Source organism: Xiphophorus hellerii, chromosome 17, assembly GCF_003331165.1.
Source record: "Xiphophorus hellerii strain 12219 chromosome 17, Xiphophorus_hellerii-4.1, whole genome shotgun sequence".
NCBI lineage: Eukaryota > Metazoa > Chordata > Actinopteri > Cyprinodontiformes > Poeciliidae > Xiphophorus > Xiphophorus hellerii.
The window spans coordinates 223627-242339 of record NC_045688.1 but is presented as its reverse complement, the minus strand read 5'-3'; the positions used below and the strand labels follow the sequence as shown (position 1 = coordinate 242339).

The following is an 18713-nucleotide window of genomic DNA, read 5'->3' as shown; positions in this document are numbered from 1 at the left end:
TGAGCACGGCACAGAAAGGTATCGGTGTAAATAGCAGAGGAGCCAAACACCAACTCCTCGTAGACCGCACAGTTGCCCGAGACTGCAAAACCCGACACACCAACCTGTGCATGGCTTGCATTGATTACAAGAAAGCCTATGACTCAATGCCGCATACTTGGATCATTGAGTCCTGTTGTCCTGTTGATGTATAACAGGACTCTGTTATACATCAACTCTGTTATACATGTATAACAACATATACAACTCTGTTATACATGTATAACAGGACTCTGTTATACATCAACAGAGTCCTGTTGATGTATAACATCAACAGGACTCTGAGAGCCTTCATTGCAAATTCGATGAAGCTGTGGAAAACCACCCTTGAAGCCAACTGCAAACCACTTGCACAAGTGTCCATCAAATGTGGCATATACCAAGGAGATGCTCTGTCCCCGCTACTGTTCTGCATAGGCCTGAACCCCCTCAGCCAAATTATCAACAAGACTGGCTACGGATACCGACTCAAAAATGGGGCCAACATCAGCCACCTTCTCTACATGGATGACATCAAGCTGTATGCCAAGAGTGAGCGAGACATCGACTCACTGATCCACACCACCAGGATCTACAGCACGGACATTGGGATGTCATTCGGACTAGAGAAGTGTGGTCGGCTGATCACAAAGAGGGGGAAGGTCATCCGCACAGAAGGGGTCTCACTCCCAGAAGGAACAATAGCAGACATAGAGGACAGTTACAAGTACCTAGGTATACCACAAGCAAATGGCAACCTCGATGAGGTCACAAGGAAAGGAGCCACAGCTAAATACCTCCAACGAATAAGGCAAGTCCTGAGAAGCCAGCTCAATGGCAAGAACAAAATCCGCGCAATAAACAGCTATGCCCTGCCAGTAATCAGATACCCTGCTGGAATAATTAGCTGGCCAAAGGAGGAGATAAAAGCCACTGATATTAAGACTAGAAAACTACTAACAATGCATGGAGGATTCCATCCCAAATCCAGCACCCTGAGACTGTACACGAGCCGCAAGGAAGGAGGCAGAGGACTAGTGAGTGTGAGAACCACAGTCCAGGACGAAACAACTAAGATCCATAAATACATCAGGGACAAAGCCCCAACAGACAATGTGCTCAGTGAATATCTCAGACAACAGGGAACGGAGGTTGAGGTGCCAGCGATACCATCATGGCAGGACAAGCCCCTACATGGGATGTACCACCAGCAAATAACCCAAGTGGCTGATATCAGTAAATCCTACCAATGGCTGGAAAAAGCTGGACTCAAGGACAGCACAGAGGCCCTCATCCTGGCCGCCCAGGAACAGGCCCTAAACACCAGAGCAATAGAGGCCCAGATATACCACACCAGACAAGACCCAAGGTGTAGGTTGTGCAAGGAGGCCCCTGAGACAGTCCAGCACATAACAGCAGGGTGCAAGATACTGGCAGGGAAAGCGTACATGGAACGACATAACCAAGTTACAGGCATAGTGTACAGAAACATCTGTGCAGAATATGGACTGGAAACCCCGAGATCAAAGTGGGAAACACCCCCAAAGGTGGCGGAGAACGCCAGAGCTAAGATCCTGTGGGACTTCCAGATCCAGACAGACAAAATGGTAATGGCGAACCAACCAGACATTGTCGTAGTGGATAAACAACAGAGGAAAGCCATTGTGATAGATGTAGCAATACCAAGCGACTACAACATCAGGAAAAAGGAGCACGAGAAACTAGAGAAATACCAGGGCCTCAGGGAGGAACTGGAGAGGGCCTGGAAGGTGAAGACCACAGTGGTGCCTGTGGTCATCGGGGCCCTCGGGGCAGTCACCCCCAAACTGGACCAATGGCTACAACAGATCCCAGGAACAACATCAGACATCTCAGTCCAGAAATGTGCAATCCTTGGCACAGCCAAGATACTGCGCAGAACCCTCAAGCTCCCAGGCCTCTGGTAGAGGACCCGAGCTCAGAGGATAAGAACCACCCGCGGTGGGTGAGAAGGGAATTTTTTATATATATATATATATATATATATATATATATATATATATATATATATATATATATATATATATATATATATATATAATTAATATTATTATATATATTATAATATAATATTAATATATATATATATGTGTGTGTTTGTTTAATATATATTTTTCTTTTTACAGGAAATAAAAACACTGAGGTTTTTTTTTCTATGCTTATAATTTAAATGCCTTCATTCTGATTAAAGCAGAACAGAAGTCAGATTGCCTGTTTGCGCACAAACTTGGCGAATGACACTGATTCTGGTTCCGATTCTGGTCTTCATTGAACTCGTCTCCTGTCTCGCAGAGAGGAACAAATACTTTGGTCGTGTTTCCAGTCGGAACAGGATTCAGGCTGTCCCCGGAAGAGCCTGTGTGAGATGGCGGTCGGTACTCGGACCGTTTGGTAGTTTTTGGGTTTTTTAGCTCCTCAGCCGAACCGAACCGTCTGCCTTACGGGAGCCTGAGTTGAGGCCGCTATGGAGGGGGGTAAACCGAGCCTGACGCTGGTCTACCAGGCGGTCCAGGCCCTGTACCACGACCCGGATCCGTCCGGGAAGGAACGAGCCTCGCTGTGGCTCGGAGAGTTGCAGAGATCGGTGAGAGCCCTGGGGAATGGTTCCGTTTGGGTCTGGCGAGGGTTTGGTTCGGGTTTAATGAGTTACCTGAGGGGGAAGCGGACAGGTGTGGCAAGCTGCGCAGTCTCAGAGGAGCTCCTGTTCCTGTTAGCATGGTGGCTAAGCTAACGGAATGAATGGATCAAAACAGAAACAGAACCGGTCATTTTTTCACTTTATCCGGCATTTAAAGGGCGAAACTTAAATCAGATCAGTTCAATAAATAACTAATAATCAGTTTTATGATTAAAATGTTTGATTCTATGCGGAAGCAGCAGATTAATTCCCAGCAGGCCTGGTGCTGCTGTGACTGACAGCTCAGCCAGACTCCAGCCAGAATCGGCAGGATTTACCTGAAAGTGCTTCCGGATCACCTGTAGAAGGTCTGAGACCAGATCCAGAGATTCGGGGGAGAAAGTGGGTCAGGGTGCTTGAACTCGGCTCGGCATTCAGAACGGTTTCCTTAGTAATAGTGTCTGTAGTTGAAGGTGAAGCCTGCTGTCATGGTTCCCCTGTAGACCCGGTCCAGGAGGAAACGTCCTGCTGATCATGAAGGTGTTCAGGAAAACTCTAGAAGTTAAAAGTCTTTAGCTCCATGTCTGCTGCTCTCTCACATCCTGGAGAACAGCTCCAGATTCTCCTTTGCATTCAAAATGTGTCAGGTCTGACCTCCTGACCTGGGGAGGAGGTCCGGGGTCACAGAGGACTTCTGTAGCAGATCAGCCTCGACCCGGTTCTGATGGACCATCTGGCCCGGTTCTGTTCTGCTAAACGACGAACAGCTGGGCCGGTCCATGCTTAAGCCCCGACCCCTGAGGCTCAGTGACGTAACTTCCTGTCCTGTGCAGATGTTTGCCTGGGAGATCTCGGACCAGCTGCTGCAGCTGAAGCAGGACGTGGAGTCGTGTTACTTCGCGGCTCAGACCATGAAGATGAAGATCCAGACTTCCTTCTACGAGCTTCCTCCAGAGACCCACAATGCACTGCGGGACTCCCTGCTGACCCACATCCAGAACCTCAAAGACCTGTCGCCCATCATCGTCACTCAGGTAAGCCCCACCCACAGGAGGGCAGAGCCGCTGACTCGGAGAGTAGTAGGAGAAAGCAGCAGGTTGGTTATGAAGGCTTTCTATGTGACAATCTGGGATTATAATCTGGATTATCAGGAAGCTGTGAATCCAAACAGCAGAAATCTGATCTGGTTCTGGTTGGCATCAGAACTCTGCTGCAGTGTTTTGGATCAGCTGAAGGATTTTAAGTGAAGAGTTCAGCCTGAGGCAACAGATCGATGGATTAGGTTATAGATTATCAGGAAGTTTATCATTTATGCAAGATTCGGGAGATTAAAGGAGGAAACCAACTTGTTTCCTGTGGGATTAAATGACATCCTGGTTAAAAGCTTCATCACTGGAGGATCATTTGATCCCGATCAATAATCAACTGATCAAGTTCTGATCCAAAAACAAAAACTTCTGTCATTAAGGACTTAATGTCCTGTAATCTACTGCAATAGTCTGGATTACAGAGGAATCTGAGCATCATCAGTTTGTGATGTGGTTTCCTGTAGCAGTCTGTGTTACGGCGCCTCTGACTGAAGCCTGATGGGAGGACGGCACCATTTCAGGATTTGATGTAAAATCGATTCTCTGTGACATTATTTCAAATGTTCAGCTTTATCAGTGGTTCTGGTCAGCCCGGTTCTGACTCAGTCCTGGCACAGTCCAGGCCCGGTTACGGCCCAAGTCAACCCGGTCCTGTCTTGCAGCTGGCCCTGGCCATCGCTGACCTCGCTCTGCAGATGGCGTCCTGGAAGGGCTGCGTTCACACGCTCATAGAGAAGTAGGAACGCTCGCCGTCTCGCCGCTCTGTGTTTGTGCCGCCCAGCCGACCTTTGACCCAGCCGTGTGGCTCCGCCCCCTCAGGTACAACGAGGACGCAGGCTCCATGCCGTTCCTCATCGAGATCCTGACGGTCCTGCCGGAGGAAGTTCACAGCCGGTCGCTGCGGATCGGCGCCAACCGCCGCACCGAGATCATCGAGGACCTGGCCTTCTACTCCAACACCGTGATCGCCCTGCTGGTAGGGACACACGTCCTCTGGCTGTCCAGTCACTAGGGGGCGCCTGATCTGTCTCTGCCGGTACCTCTGTCCTCCACGTGTCTCTCTAACGTCCCTGTCCCCCTGGCCCACCCCGTCCCCAGACGTCCTGCGTGGAGAAGGCGGGCGGCGATGAGAAGATGCTCATCAAGGTGTTCCGTTGCCTGGGCAGTTGGTTCAACCTGGGCGTCCTGGACAGCAACTTCATGGCCAGCAACCAGCTGCTGATGGTCCTGTTCCAGATCCTGGTGAGTCCCGGTTCTGGCCCCGGTCCCGGTCCAGGGCCCCAGACTCTAACGGGTTCCGCTCCGTGTCCCAGCAGAGGGACGAGACGTCCACCAACCTGCATGAGGCGGCGTCGGACTGCGTGTGCTCGGCGCTGTACGCCATCGAGAGCGTGGACACCAACGTGGCTCTGGCGCTGCAGCTGTTCCAGGGCGTGCTGACGCTGGAGACGGCCTACCACATGGCCGTGGCCCGCGAGGACCTGGACAAGTAAGGTTCCGGCCGGCCCGGCGGCGGCCCGGGAACCGGTCGCCACGGTAACGGCCGCTCTGTGTCCACAGGGTGCTGAACTACTGCCGGATCTTCACGGAGCTCTGCGAGACGTTCCTAGAGACGACGGTCCGGACGCCGGGTCAGGGCATGGGCGACCTGAGAACGCTGGAGCTGCTGCTGATCTGCGCCGGACACCCGCAGTACGAGGTACCGGAACCGGACCGGGCCCGGTTAGAGTTACCGGCTAATCCTGATCTGATTCAGGCAGTAAACTCATCAGGGGTCATAGGTTGCCTTCAATTGGCAGGCAGGAAGGCAGACATTGGGTCAGCAGAGGTCAGTAGGGGTCAGCAGGGTGACGCGGCGCTCTGACTATAGACTTTAGTATAACTGATTATAAATCACTCGATAGATTAAAGATCTGCTGATACCAGACCGCTCAGGTCTGCTGGATCCGGTTCCGGTTCTGGTTCATAGAAACGGCATCCAGCTTCTATGCCCTGCAGATCTGGAACAAACTTTCAGAAAACTGCAAATCTGCTGAAACCCTGAGCTCCTTTAAGTCAGTGGATCTGATGGCTATTCTTCACTTCGCGACGTTTTTACTGAAACGTTCTGAGAAACTGGACCGACTGGGTTCTGGTTCTGGCAGGGTTCTGCAGCCTGAACTAATCCAGGTCAGAACCTGTTGGGGTCTGAAGGAACAGTACCGGTCCAAACTGTCTTATCGACAGAACCAATGTTCTGCGTGGAGGTCCAGTTGGCGTGGTTCTGACCCGGTCCTGTCTGCAGGTCGTGGAGATCTCCTTTAACTTCTGGTACCGCCTGGGCGAGCATCTCTACAAGATCAACGACGCCAACCTGCACGGCGTTTTCCGGCCGTACATCCAGCGGCTGCTGCACTGCCTGGCCCGCCACTGCCAGCTCGACCCGGACCACGTAAGGCTCCGGGACCGGCTTGCTCCGACCCGGTTCTGGCCCGGTTCTGACCCAGTTCCGCTTCGCTCCACAGGAGGGAATTCCGGAGGAAACGGACGACTTTGGGGAGTTCAGGATGAGAGTATCGGACCTGGTGAAGGATGTGATCTTCCTGGTCGGCTCCATGGAGTGCTTCTCTCAGGTACTACAGGAACCTCGGCCCGGTTCCGGCCCGGTTTGGCCTCCTGCTGACGGCGCGTTCTGTCTTCCAGCTGTACTCCACCCTGAAGGACGGGAACCCGCCCTGGGAGGTGACGGAGGCCGTCCTCTTCATCATGGCTTCCATCGCCAAGAGCGTCGACCCGTGAGTACCGCAGCCGAGCAGAACCGGGTCAGTACCAGGCCCAGAGCACTGACGCCGCCTGTTTGCAGGGAGAACAACCCGACGGTGGCCGAGGTGCTGCAGCAGGTGGTGCTGCTGCCGGAGAGCGTGCACATGGCCGTGCGCTACACCAGCATCGAGCTGGTGGGGGAGATGAGCGAGGTGGTGGACCGGAACCCGCGCTTCCTGGGTAGGTGGACCGGTCCGGGCCCGCCGGCTCCAACCGGCCGACGGTTCTGATCCGGCTCTGTGTTCTGCAGACCCGGTTCTGAACTACCTGATGAAGGGCCTGAGGGAGAAGCCGCTGGCGTCGGCGGCGGCCAAGGCCATCCACAACATCTGCTCGGTCTGCCGCGACCACATGGCCCAGCACTTCCAGGGGCTGCTGGACATCGCCCGCTCCCTCGACTCCTTCGCCCTGTCCACCGAGGCCGCCGTGGGCCTCCTCAAAGGTACCGGGTCAGAAGGTTCTGACCTTGCTGTAGGAAGAATCTCAGCTACGGCTAAAACCATTAATCGATTATCAAACAATTAATTTAGTCATTGATTAATCGTTAACTGGCTGCAGCGTGATTTCGCACGTTAAGCCCCGCCCCCGTCTCTCTACTGGAGGAGGGTAGTTGGTTACTGGCGCTAGTTGGTTTTAGCTGGCCCAGAACCCTCTAAACCCCACAGGTTTTCAGCGCGATGCTAACTGGGTTCTAGAGAACAGCCAGGGAAACCAGTTCAGGTATGCTAGCTTGACTTTGACAACCATAACATGTAGATGTGCTGCTGGATTCAGTGAGTTTTAAGTTGAGGAAAAAAAGGAACCCACTCCCCAAGTCTGACAGATCATCAGTAGATCAGGAGTTTAAATTAGCCAATTAGCTGATGGCTACCACAGCAGCAGCTAATCCACCACAGCATGTTAATAATCCCAGAATAAACCTCAAGCCTAAAAACAGGAACATGTAAATGGCTGAATATTTTCTTCTTTGTGTATGAAATGTTTGCGTGTATTTGGTGTTTGACCCTGGTATTATTGCCGTTGTTGTTAATTGCTATGGCAACCTGTCTGTGTGTAGTGTAGCCGACACAGAGCGAGAAACAAGAAGATTTTTTTTTTCTTAACTTTATTAATCCCATAGGGAAATTGAGGTTATCTGTTGCTCACACATTAATTCACATCCACACAGCATTAAAATCGTACAGCTGGAGACATCCATAAAAGGTACAAGAATATAATAAATAAATACATTACCACTAAAACGAGGTCTAGTAAAAGTGCTTAAATATGTTAAAATACTAGTTACCCCGTCTCCCTCCCTTTCAGCATTATAAAGCCTAATGGCCCGCGGGACAAAGGAGTTTTTAATTAATCCTCTCAGTGGAACAACCCAGTGAGAGGAACCTGTCCCTGAAGGGCCTCCTCTGGTTGGAGAAAACAGTGTACAGAGGACGGCTGGTGTTCTCCAGGACCAGCCTGGGTCTAGACGGTGTCCTCTGTTCCACCACCGTCTCCACAGACTCCAGGCTCACACCGGCCACGGAGCCAGCTCTGCGGATGAGGCGGCTCGGTCTCTGTGTGTCTCTCTTCCTTGCATTGCCCCCCAACAAACGATTGCATAGAATACAACAGTAGACACAATGGACTTATAAAACATGTACAGGAGCTTAGAGCACACATTGAAGGAGGCCAATCTCCTCAAAAAGTACATTCTTTTTAGTCTAAAAACTAAAAGCACAGAGGTCTGCTGGCTTTTTAGAATTTAGTTATTCTTCACCGGTTTTTCTGCGTTATTTTTTCCTCTGTTGTGGCGCTGCGCTGAATTAATAACTGCTACATCTCCAAAAACACATTCATATAAATATTTAGCATTTAGTTCTACTGGCTGTTTTAGCTTCACCTGGTTCACATCAATCTTTGATCAGAAATAATCGGCTGTGTTCCTGATTTTTAGCCAATTGGTTTTTATATTTAAAAGATGAATTATTTAGTGTTTTTCATATTAAGTTTCATTCAGCAGAATGTGACATTTTTTCCAATTAATTTTCAGAATAATAAAACAGAATCGTCCTTTAATGACCCAAAGCTTCCTGGGCGGGTCCAATAGAACTTTTATTTTGAGCAGCAGAACCTCATGAATCAGCTGGGTTCTGTTCAGGCAGAACCTGGTCGGGTCCCGGGTCTGCGTCTCCTTCAGGAGCCCGGCCCAGTTCCGCTTCTGATGAGCTGAAATCGCGTCGCCATGGCGACGCAGCGATATCGCTTCATAGTCGGCTCTGAAGGGAATCGGAACCAGCTGGGTTTGAACCCGGGACCTCCAGCAGCTCTGGTTTAGGGACCGATTGGACCCTGACAGTTCTGGCCGGTCCGGCTGTGACTCTGACCGTTACCTGTGCAGGTACGGCGCTGGTTCTGGCCCGGCTGCCTCTGGAGAAGATCGCGGAGTGCCTCAGCGACCTGTGCGCCGTTCAGGTTCTGGCTTTGAAGAAGGTGAGTGCGCTCCAGGTTGGGCCGGCGCCGCCGAGCCGGAACCGGTCCGACTGGGTTCTGTCCCCGCAGCTGCTGGCGGAGCGGTCCAGGAACGGGAAGTCGGCCGACCCGACGGCGTGGCTGGACCGACTGGCTGTCATCTTCAGGTGAGTGGAGCCGCAGGAAGATTCCTGCCGCCGCCGCAGACAGTGAACGCATCGTCTCGTCCTCAGACACACGAACCCCATCGTGGAGAACGGCCAGACTCACCCGTGCCAGAAGGTGATCCAGGAGGTGAGGCGCCGCACACCTGGACTTTACCTGTCCCAGCCTGTCCCAGCCTGTCCCAACCTGTCCCCCTGTACCACCAGATCTGGCCCGTCCTGTCGGAGACGCTCAACGCCCACCAGGCTGATAATCGCATCGTGGAGCGTTGCTGCCGCTGCCTGCGCTTCGCCGTGCGCTGCGTCGGGAAAGGCTCCGCCTCCCTGCTGCAGCCGCTCGTCACTCAGGTGAGTCGCCGTCGGAACGGGGTCTGCGGGCGACCGTTGCCGTGGCGATGCTGACGGGGCGCTCATGTCCTTCAGATGGTGAGCGTCTACCAGGTGTACCCGCACTCCTGCTTCCTGTACCTGGGCAGCATCCTGGTGGACGAGTACGGCATGGAGGAGGGCTGCAGGCAGGGGCTGCTGGACATGCTGCAGGTAAGCCGCTCTCACCCGATCTAGGCCACGCCCCCTGCCGGGCCGATGACCAGCAGCCGCTGTGTGTCCCGCAGGCGCTGTGTATGCCCACCTTCCAGCTGCTGGAGCAGCCCAACAGCCTGAGGAACCACCCGGACACCGTGGACGACCTGTTCAGACTGGCCACCAGGTGAGCTCACCTGGCTTCCTATTGGCTGCACATGTTCACCGTAAACTGCTAAAACGTCACAACAGGCCAAAACTCAGAAAACTAGCAACAGATTGAAACATGAAGCAGCAGAACCAGAGCAGCGTCTCAGCGGGTCGGTGAAGGTTCTGAAGTGTCTCAGAGCTTCTCAATGAACTTTTGGACGTATAAATTTACCGTCGCATGATGATCATTGAGACATGGTGGACAGACATCAGAGCGCCGTCCCACTGTCCTCTCTGTCCCCAGGTTCGTCCAGAGGAGTCCCGTCACGTTGCTAGGCAGCAGCATCGTGGTCCACATCATCCAGTGCGCCATCGCCGCCACGTCGCTCGACCACCGGGACGCCAACTGCAGCGTCATGAAGTTCATCCGAGACCTGATCCACACCGGAGTCGGCAACGACGTGAGTCGGAACCAGAACCGGGCCGGAGGCTCCAGGAGGAGCCGGTGGTGCCGTTCACTGGGTTCATCTCTCTCTCTCTCTCTCTCTCTCTCTCTCGCCCCCAGCACGAGGAGGACTTTGCGCTGCGGAAGCGTCTGATTGGTCAGGCCATGGAGCAGAACGGCCAGCAGCTCATCAACCAGCTGCTGCACTCCTGCTGCTTCTGCCTGCCGCCGTACACGCTGCCCGACGTGGCCGAGGTCCTCTGGGAGGTCATGCTGTTCGACCGACCCGTGAGTCCTGCCGGTTCTGGTTCCGGTCTGGTTCCGGAGCCGCGGCTCACTCCGCTCCTCTGTTCCAGATGTTCTGCCGCTGGCTGGAGAACGCGCTGAAGGGGTTGCCGAAGCAGACGGCGGGCGGCGCCGTGACCGTCACCCACAAGCAGCTGACCGAGTTCCACAAGCAGGTGACCAGGTGAGTCCGGCGGGTCGGTACCGGGCTGCACCGAGGCTGGGTGATTGATTTCACTTTTAGAAAATCAGAATGTTTTTCCACCAATCGCCTCCTTGGGATTCAGTGATGTCATGGAGCCCAAGGCGGCAATCTTGTTTGACTTTATGATGGAGTATTAGGGCCAGGCTACGATTTATATTTTCAGTTAAGAGGATAAAATAGGAATATTAAAACTCTTGAGTTTATGTAGAAGAAACTGAGCTGCTCACATCAGATGCTTATTTTATGGTTTTATTCATAAATAAAAATGGGAATTCAAAATAAACATTTTCTAACCCTGGGCTGATCATTCAGGAGGTGGACTGAAAGAAAATCCACTGTCAGTTGTAATTTCTTTTTTTTAATCGATATAAAAAAATCAGGTTTTATTTTCATCCATGTCGCCCAGCCTCCGTTCCTCTCATGATGTTAGCCGCTGCTACTTCCTGTTGGTTCTGTGGTTGCCATGCCGACAGCAAACTGAAGAGTTTGTGTTGGATCCCAGTTCATGTTCTGACCCGATCAGCCTCCGGCGAAGGCGTCGGGATGACTCATCGTGAGGCGTTCAGGGGCCGTCAGCTCGTGTTGGGACCGGCCCAGCGGAGGGCGGGGCGCTGCTGGATCAGAACCCGATCAGTATCGGCGGGAGCGGGTCCAGACTCGCCCTGCCCTGAGACCAGAAGGCCTTCATGTGTGTGTTTCTCTTTCAGTGCTGAGGAGTGCAAGCAGGTGTGCTGGGCCATCAGAGAGTTCACCAGGCTGTACCGGTAGCTGCAGCTTCTCATGACACCAGGTAGGCACTGGGAATACTGGGAGCCCTTCACCACAGATCAGCTGGTTAGCTTCCTGCTACCTTCTGTAGATTACACACAGTCAGAATCAGAAGGAGCTTCCAAGTTTCACCTCAAGGCCCCTTCCAGAACCGACCCGGTACATAACGTGACTCCATAGACCCCCGTTAGCTAGGTAGCGGTTAGCGTTAGCTTGATGAGCCGGCGGTGTTTCCAGGTGGGTTATAGAAAGGGTCCTGAGATCTTTGGTGCTATTTATGAACACTATGTTACTGAATTAAACCAGAATCTCTTTATTGTTTGCAGAACAAAATTTCATTTCAGCCGAACACAAACAAGGGAGACGTTACCTGCTCAAACGTTTCTTTATCTCAAGATATTTGCTGTAGAAACAAGAACAAAATACTTAGTTTGTGTTTTTACAGTGTGGTTTCATAGAAAGTGTCCTGAGATGACTGATGAAGAGCTGGAACTGCTCCTTTTCCTCCTCCTCTTCCTCAGGTTAAATCTTTAGTTGACCAACATTCAGAGGTGACGGCAAAAAGCTGCGACTGCAGACGAGGAAGACGGAGGGACTTTGAATGTGAAACGGGACTCTGTGACCCGACGGAGGAGAGACGGACGGAGCCCACCCCCCCCAGCTCACCTGCAGCAGGTGGTTCTGGGTGGGCGGGGTCAGGACCGGTTCCTGCTGGACCCTCGGAGGCGATTAATCAGGACGTGCCTGCTCAACTGTTTTTAAGAGATTTATTTTTGGGACTTTGGTCAAGATGTTTCTGTCCGTGCCAAAAAACAGAGCCAAAAAATTTCCCATGATGCTGTGGGCCGCGTGGCGGAACGCTGGAGGATTTGGCGTCACCTTTGACCTTTTATCTTTGGTTTATTTTAGTTGTTTTTCCATGAATGGAAACAGAGAGGACTGTGGGTAATGAGGCGGACTGACACCATGACATCAGTGGTGATGTAGCCTTGCTGTAAACAATAAAACAGCTGAAAACTGCTTCTGCTTCTTCTTCTGTGGTTTTACAAAGGGAGACGCACTGGGACCAGTCTAACCAGTAACACCTGAGCTCAGGTGTTTCTGTAACCTGACCCCACCTGATGAAGGGTGAGGTCATCCTCACCTGAGACTGGGAGTTCTGGTTAGACTGGTTCCTGCTGCAGGGCCCGGTCCGTCCTCCGGGCGGCGCCAGAGAGCAAACTGAAACAATCAATGACAAAAATGCAGATTTGGTTCTGATGGACCAGCAGCAGAATACTGCAGCGATTCTGACCCGGACACATGCTGGTACCGGACTTGCCAGATGGAAATCGTTTAATTGGGTCCGACTGATTTGGTTCTAGAAGAGTTCCTGAACCGCTAAAGAATTCCCCACAAACCAGAACCATGTTTCTGTCTCTGGTTTGGGTCGCACTCACCAACCAACTACCGGTACCGGTACCAAACTACCTAGAACTGTGATGAGCGGGTTCTGTGTGGACAGGCCCGGTTCAGAAGCCGGGTCTGGATTCCGTCAGAACCAGAGCCTGTAGCAGCCAAAGTCCAAATGAAAACCTTCAGGAAGGAACCAGAACCTTCTGGGTCAGCACGTGGGACCGGGTAGGCAAGTAGAACCCAGACTGAGAGTTTGGAGGTTTTCAGAACCAAATGCCTGGACCTTTAGACAGCAAAGCAGAAAACCGTTCTGGTCCAACGACCCAACACTTTGTGATGTCGCAGAGGTTGAACCCCAGGGTTCTGGTCCAGGTTCTAGTCTCAGCTGGTCCCCATGGAGAACCCAGTAGAGGCCTCTAGAGAGCTGGCGGGTGCCCAGGGCCCGGTTGGACCCAGTTGGTTCTGGAGCAGCCGCTGCAGCTCCTTGAACTGCTCCACCGTCTCGTCCTTGACGTCCGGGTTGGAGATCTGCAGCCGGATGCTGTCGGTGGACCAGGCCAGCTCTCCGGAGAACATCTCCGTCAGGATCCGGGCCACCACCGGAACCACCTGCACAGCAACAGAACCTTTATAACCCGCACCAGCAAAAACCGGGTCGACGTGACCATCGGCCACCCACCTGGACCATGATGAGCTTCTTCTCTTTGGGCTTCCTGTCCGGCCAGTCCTCTCCGAAGCAGAAGAAGACTTCGAATGGCGGCGGGTTGGCGGCTTCGCCCTTCTGGAACGAGATGAGCCCTGTGGACCAGAACCGCTGTTAGAACCAAACCGTCGTTAGAACTGAATCCCAGAATAAGTTCCCTAAACAGAATAGCCTACAGCAGTCCAGTCAAGTCCAGTCCTCGAGAGCTACCGTCCTGCAACTTTTAGAAGCATCCTTACTCCAACAGACTGGGATCGGTTCTGAACAGACCTGCTACCGAGCCGTTCATTTGATTCAGGTGGGATGGAGCAGGGAAGCATCTGAACGCTGCAGGACGGTTGCTCTGGAGGACTGGACTTGAGCAGCCCTGGCCTCCAGGAACCCAAAGAACCGGGTCAGAAGACGAACCTTGCAGGAAGTCGTTCAGGCTGAACACCCGGATCCTCCTCTCCCGCTCCATGGGGTTGGGTGGACCCAGTTCTGGCATTCCCGGGCCAGACCAGAATACCTTGCACTGACAGAGGCGGATGGCATAGATGTCCTGCTGCTGGATCTCCAGGATCAGACCGCGGTCCATCACGTCCAGCAGAGCGTCCGTGTAGAATCGCTGCTTCTGGTTCTGGATCTCCACCGTTCCCGGGAACAGAACCTGCTGCAGACTGACTGGACCAAACAGGTCCACCTGCTCCGGCGTCGGTTCCAGGTGGCCATAGTAGAGCCGGCAGCCCTGGGGGTTGCTGACCGTCAGGGAGCCCATGGCCCGGCCCCGGTACCAGAACTTCAGGTCCAGATCTGTTACTGCAGAACCAAGACAGGAGAGGCCTTGGTTAGCGGGTCATGACCCATGGAGGAAATAATGGCGTTACTAACGCCGTCTCTTGGTTCAGTAACAAGTAATCTAATTTACTTCTTCTGCAGATAGAATAGAATAGAATTACTTTATTTATCCCAGCAGGGAAATTATTTCGCAGTTACAGCAGCATAGAGACAAGACACACAACAACCACCACTGAGTAGCAATTGTAGACAAAATAAAAATAAAATATAACGTGCAGTCAATATAAAAAGCAACTTAGAGCAGTCCTTGCAAAGATTAAAAAAATGCAGATACAGTATGTATATGTAAATATATGTACAGCAAGTGTGCCAGAGAGGGCTAAAGCTGTGACCCAAAGCTGAGGGAGGACAGCAGCACCGAGTTCAATTAGTGGCAGTGGCAACTGTATGTATTATGATAATGTATTATTGCTGTCCTTTTTTAAAAAATAATTGATTTACTTGAAAAAAATATCATGTTCAATCAGTGGCAACTACCACTATCTGGAAGTGCCACTTCCCTTTCAGTAAATGTCAAAATATTACAGATCGTACACGGTTTAATAATAACACAATACACATAATTTAAAAAATAATTATTGACTAACACGTCTTCTAAAAACTGGGGTCGGAAGTAACTGCCTTAGCAGGTCTGGCGCGCTAGTGCTAGGTGATCTCTGCTGCTGATTGGCTGAGGAAAACTAAAAGAGTCGCTGTAAACCAATCAAAGGCAGAGTTGGGCGGGCCTTCGAGCAGTGAGCGGAAAGCAAATAAACGCAGAAGCGGTAGAACCAGCTGCGGAGCGGGCCAGCTAAGCTAAGCTAAACTAAATTAAGCTAAGCTAAGCTGAGGTAAGCTAAACTAACCTAAGCACAGATCAATCTACATGTGAAAGAAACGCTGTTCTTTATATCAGTTATAAGAAACTTTGAGCTCATGAACCAACTAAGCTAGTAACCAGGAAGGCTGTTGATGCTAGCAGGTGAGGCTAATATCATTAGCTCGCTGTTTATAGATGGCGACGCTGCCCATCAGGCTAAGCTTGGTTTTACTGATCGTTTCGTTTCCTTTCAGTGTTCATTTGATTCAGTTTTAGTTCAGCATAAATGATGAAGAGGGGATCCAAAAGTAGCTAATATAGTTTCTTTAAAAGCAACTTGTCCTGCACTGGACCCGTTTCAGAGTTCTAGAGGAACATGGGTCTGATCAGAACCCAGCTGGGATCACATGACCCGGTAGAACCTCCACCCTCGTCCAGATGGTGGTTCTGGTCAGGTTCTGGACCTATCTAACTTTGCAGGGTTAGGGTTAATCACAATTTGAGGGGATGATGACCGGTTCAGTAGAACCGGTTCTGGGTCTCTGATCAAGTCCAGAATCACCTGTTCCTCCTCGATAAGATTTTAGCACTGGTTCTGTCCCGAGCCACTGCAGAACCTTTTGGTTCTGGACCAGCAGTCCTCTCGGAAACCAGGAGGTCTGATTAGTTTGGACCTGTTGAGTATTAGCAGACCGACTGAGCAGAGGAACCAGAACTGGACCGGACTCACGTGGGACGCTGCTCAGCAGGTCGTACTTGCAGGGCTGCTGGTTCTGATGGTCCGACTGGTTCTGGACGGACTCCATGCTGCTGGCCTCCATGGATTCTGGCTGAGTAGAGGACAGCGGGTTCAGGTTCTGGAGTCTGGCCGGGTCGAAGCTTCTCAGGTCCGCCATTGAACCCCGAGGCTGGAGGTCAGAGGTCAGGGGCAGCAGCGGCATCGAGATCACCTGGGCCGACCCGAAGGGCGGAAAAGAGGCGGGCTCGATCCGAGGGTCTACAGGGACGGAACCGGGTCAGACTGGGTCAGGCTGTCAGCGGTTACCATAGAAACGCTGGAGAGGGACTTACTGATGGAGAGATCGGTGAGGTCCGGCATCTGGAAACGGTCAGGAGGAAAAACTGACAGGTCAGCTGGTTCTGGTTCTGATCTACTTTATCCAATTAGGTTCTGTTCACCTGGCTCTGATCCTCACCTCCTCATCGTCGTCCTCGGCTCCGTCTGAAACACAGAACCACATCAGAACATCGTCAAAACCGTCCCGCAGATTGGACCGGGACGGGTCCAGTCGGCTCACCTGCAGCGCCGGTTCCGTCGCAGACCTCGTAGATCTTGTAGGGACGGAGCGGCGTCTCCTTGGTTCCGTCGAACCTGAGCCGGAACTCACGGCTCTTGTTGAGCGCGCAGCGCAGGTTCGCCTTCCACTTGGCCGGGTCCGGTTCGTCCACACCCTCCTGGTACTTCCCGGTCTCCACGGCCCACGCCTGCAAGACAGGGACGGGTCAGAACCGGGTCAGGAGATGCAGCCGGTGCTGGATGGAGAGTTTCTGGGTCCAGATTCCAGGTTCTGGTTCTGGTTTGCGGTGAAGCGACCAGAAAGAGGAAGCAGAGAAAGCGGAACCACGCTGAGCAGAACCGAAACCTGCAGCGGCAGGAAGTCCAACAGGAAGACTGAAGCACATCTTCTGGCCCGGTCCCGAGCCCGGCCCAGTTCCCCTTTCATCCCCCCCGCTGCTTAACGGACCCAGAGGAACCGAACCTTAAAGATGGTGTTCTCCTCCTCCGACATCGGCGTGTGGCGGGTCGCGTGTTTCCATGGGATCTGAAAGAGCCGCTGCTCCGAACCGAGCCGCTGCTCCGAACCGAGCCACTGCAGACCCGGATACCTGCCGCTGTTCACCTGGGCCAGCAGCCAGGGCTTCAGGCGGATCCGGCGAGGGTGGATGCTCATGGCAGAGCACTGGGACCTGTGGTTAGAAGGACGAGTAGGCTTAAGGTTCTGGACGGAACCGCAGTCTGAGTCCAACTGGACCAGCATGGCTTCCTGGGGTCCGAACCGGTTCCTGAACTGGTCTGGGTTAAAGTTTTTCTGCAAATGATCCGACTCAGAAACCAGTTCGGAACCAGTCAGTCTGTCGCTGCAACGGATCTCAGATCACTCCGCTGATGATGGACTCACCTTGGCTGGGTACCTGGTTCCGGTTCTGCGCTCTTTTTGTGAAACAGTCGCGTGCTCCGAACCGAACCAACAACATACAACCGAACAGTTCGGCACCGGACCGGAGGGTACCACCCGACAGAAAGTTCCTGGGAGTCTTTTAGCTGAAGAAAAGTGAGTCTGCATGAAAACTGCTTCCGCCCAAAGATGACATTACTTTCAAAATAAAAGCTCCCGTAATACCGTTTTGTGTTTTGATCATAGATTAAGCTTTGCTTGAAGCAAAAAACACCTAAAGTTCATCTGAAGCTGGTTTTATTGAAGAAATAGTTTTTGTTGTATGAATCGAACCGGCAGAACATTTTCACTAAAGCAGGAATCCGTTAGCATGAGGTCCGGAGGCTTTTATTTTGAAATCGGGGTTGTAGTTGTCGGGGTGTGACGTGTGCCTACATGTTAGCTGACGTGTGGGTGTTTATCAGTAAATTTGTAGGTTCCTCCTTCAGAACAGAACCAACCAGGACCCAGAACAGGGTACTGGAGTGTTCTGCAGGGTCCAACTGGACTCAGACGGTTTCCTGACATTCCCAGGGCCAGAGTTTCTGGATAACCCAGAAGTCTAAATGGACCTTCCCAGTGGTCCCAATAAGTCAAAGATGTTCTGTGGAACCCAGAATCAGAACCGGAACCAGTCCCAGTGGGTCAGCAGTGATTCACGGTGGTGACTGAGTAATGCTGTGGGAGCAGACAGATTCTGTCCTGCTGGTTGGACATTACTGGACCTTCAAACAACAACCCAACAGTACCTCCTGGTCCACCAAACCTGGTTCTGGTTCTGGTTTTGGTTCTGGTGAAGTCATCCTGACTGGAGCTGGTCTGGTTTCCTTCAAGCTGCTGATGTTTTGGATGTTTATCTCCTGAATTTGTTTCTGATGTTGGAACTCCTCCTGGCCCAGAACATTTACTGGAAGGAAAAACTGGAGACGGTTGGAAATGTTCCTGAGACGGCTGCAGGTCCTGAGTTGCCCTCTAGGATTCAGTGGTTCATCTGTGGACTGGAGGACAAACCGTTTTGGATGGTTCCACTTGAAGCCACTAGGTGGCAGTGTAGGACCAATCAGTTGCTTTAATAAACACAAATATTTCTTCTAAAGTTGATCTGGGCTGCAGCTGGTTCTGGTTCCGGTTTGGGTCTCAGTATCTCTTAGATGCTCTAGTGTTCATAAACTCAGTTATTAGCTCAGATAACTCAGGTATAAACGACATAAC

The 18713-nt window shown here is 52.0% G+C and overlaps 2 protein-coding genes across 5 annotated transcripts; one reads left to right on the top strand and one right to left on the bottom strand.

Moving 5' to 3' along the window:
• The first annotated feature begins 2374 nt into the window (after positions 1-2374).
• tnpo3 (transportin 3) lies at positions 2375-12337 on the top strand. Of its 3 annotated transcripts, none has more exons than XM_032589076.1 (23): positions 2375-2641; positions 3508-3708; positions 4425-4498; positions 4582-4738; positions 4861-5004; positions 5079-5251; positions 5323-5461; positions 6047-6193; positions 6267-6374; positions 6445-6536; positions 6605-6744; positions 6815-7006; positions 8942-9033; positions 9103-9179; positions 9246-9306; positions 9384-9524; positions 9600-9716; positions 9791-9885; positions 10153-10309; positions 10414-10581; positions 10650-10762; positions 11491-11573; positions 12073-12337. In XM_032589076.1, the coding sequence occupies exons 1-22, from the start codon at positions 2522-2524 to the stop codon at positions 11549-11551; spliced, it is 2769 nt and encodes a 922-aa protein (XP_032444967.1). In that variant the 5' UTR covers positions 2375-2521; the 3' UTR covers positions 11552-11573; positions 12073-12337. The 3 variants fall into 3 exon arrangements, 2 of the variants coding, with proteins under 2 accessions (XP_032444967.1, XP_032444966.1); XM_032589075.1 differs by having other exon boundaries at positions 5076-5251; XR_004342613.1 differs by lacking the exons at positions 11491-11573; positions 12073-12337 and adding an exon at positions 10980-11483 and having other exon boundaries at positions 5076-5251; positions 10650-10911.
• irf5 (interferon regulatory factor 5) lies at positions 11918-17606 on the bottom strand. Of its 2 annotated transcripts, none has more exons than XM_032589089.1 (9): positions 17466-17606; positions 17046-17253; positions 16584-16770; positions 16482-16507; positions 16357-16384; positions 16016-16282; positions 14058-14447; positions 13626-13744; positions 11918-13555 (listed from the first exon to the last, which is right to left on the bottom strand). In XM_032589089.1, the coding sequence occupies exons 2-9, from the start codon at positions 17235-17237 to the stop codon at positions 13328-13330; spliced, it is 1437 nt and encodes a 478-aa protein (XP_032444980.1). In that variant the 5' UTR covers positions 17238-17253; positions 17466-17606; the 3' UTR covers positions 11918-13327. The 2 variants fall into 2 exon arrangements, with proteins under 2 accessions (XP_032444980.1, XP_032444979.1); XM_032589088.1 differs by having other exon boundaries at positions 17046-17260; positions 17464-17599.
• Positions 17607-18713: the final 1107 nt, after the last annotated feature.

Bases quoted from the DNA above. Each gene is read 5' to 3' on its own strand.
- tnpo3 (XM_032589075.1), top strand. From the start codon at position 2,522: ATGGAGGGGGGTAAACCGAGCCTGACGCTGGTCTACCAGGCGGTCCAG. The intron at 6,375-6,444 runs GTACTACAGGAA...TCTGTCTTCCAG, and splicing joins CCATGGAGTGCTTCTCTCAG to CTGTACTCCACCCTGAAGGA. The intron at 9,525-9,599 runs GTGAGTCGCCGT...CATGTCCTTCAG, and splicing joins TGCAGCCGCTCGTCACTCAG to ATGGTGAGCGTCTACCAGGT.
- irf5 (XM_032589089.1), bottom strand. From the start codon at position 17,237: ATGAGCATCCACCCTCGCCGGATCCGCCTGAAGCCCTGGCTGCTGGCC. The intron at 16,385-16,481 runs GTGAGGATCAGA...GACCGTTTCCAG, and splicing joins CCGAGGACGACGATGAGGAG to ATGCCGGACCTCACCGATCT. The intron at 13,556-13,625 runs GTGGGTGGCCGA...GTTGCTGTGCAG, and splicing joins AGAAGCTCATCATGGTCCAG to GTGGTTCCGGTGGTGGCCCG.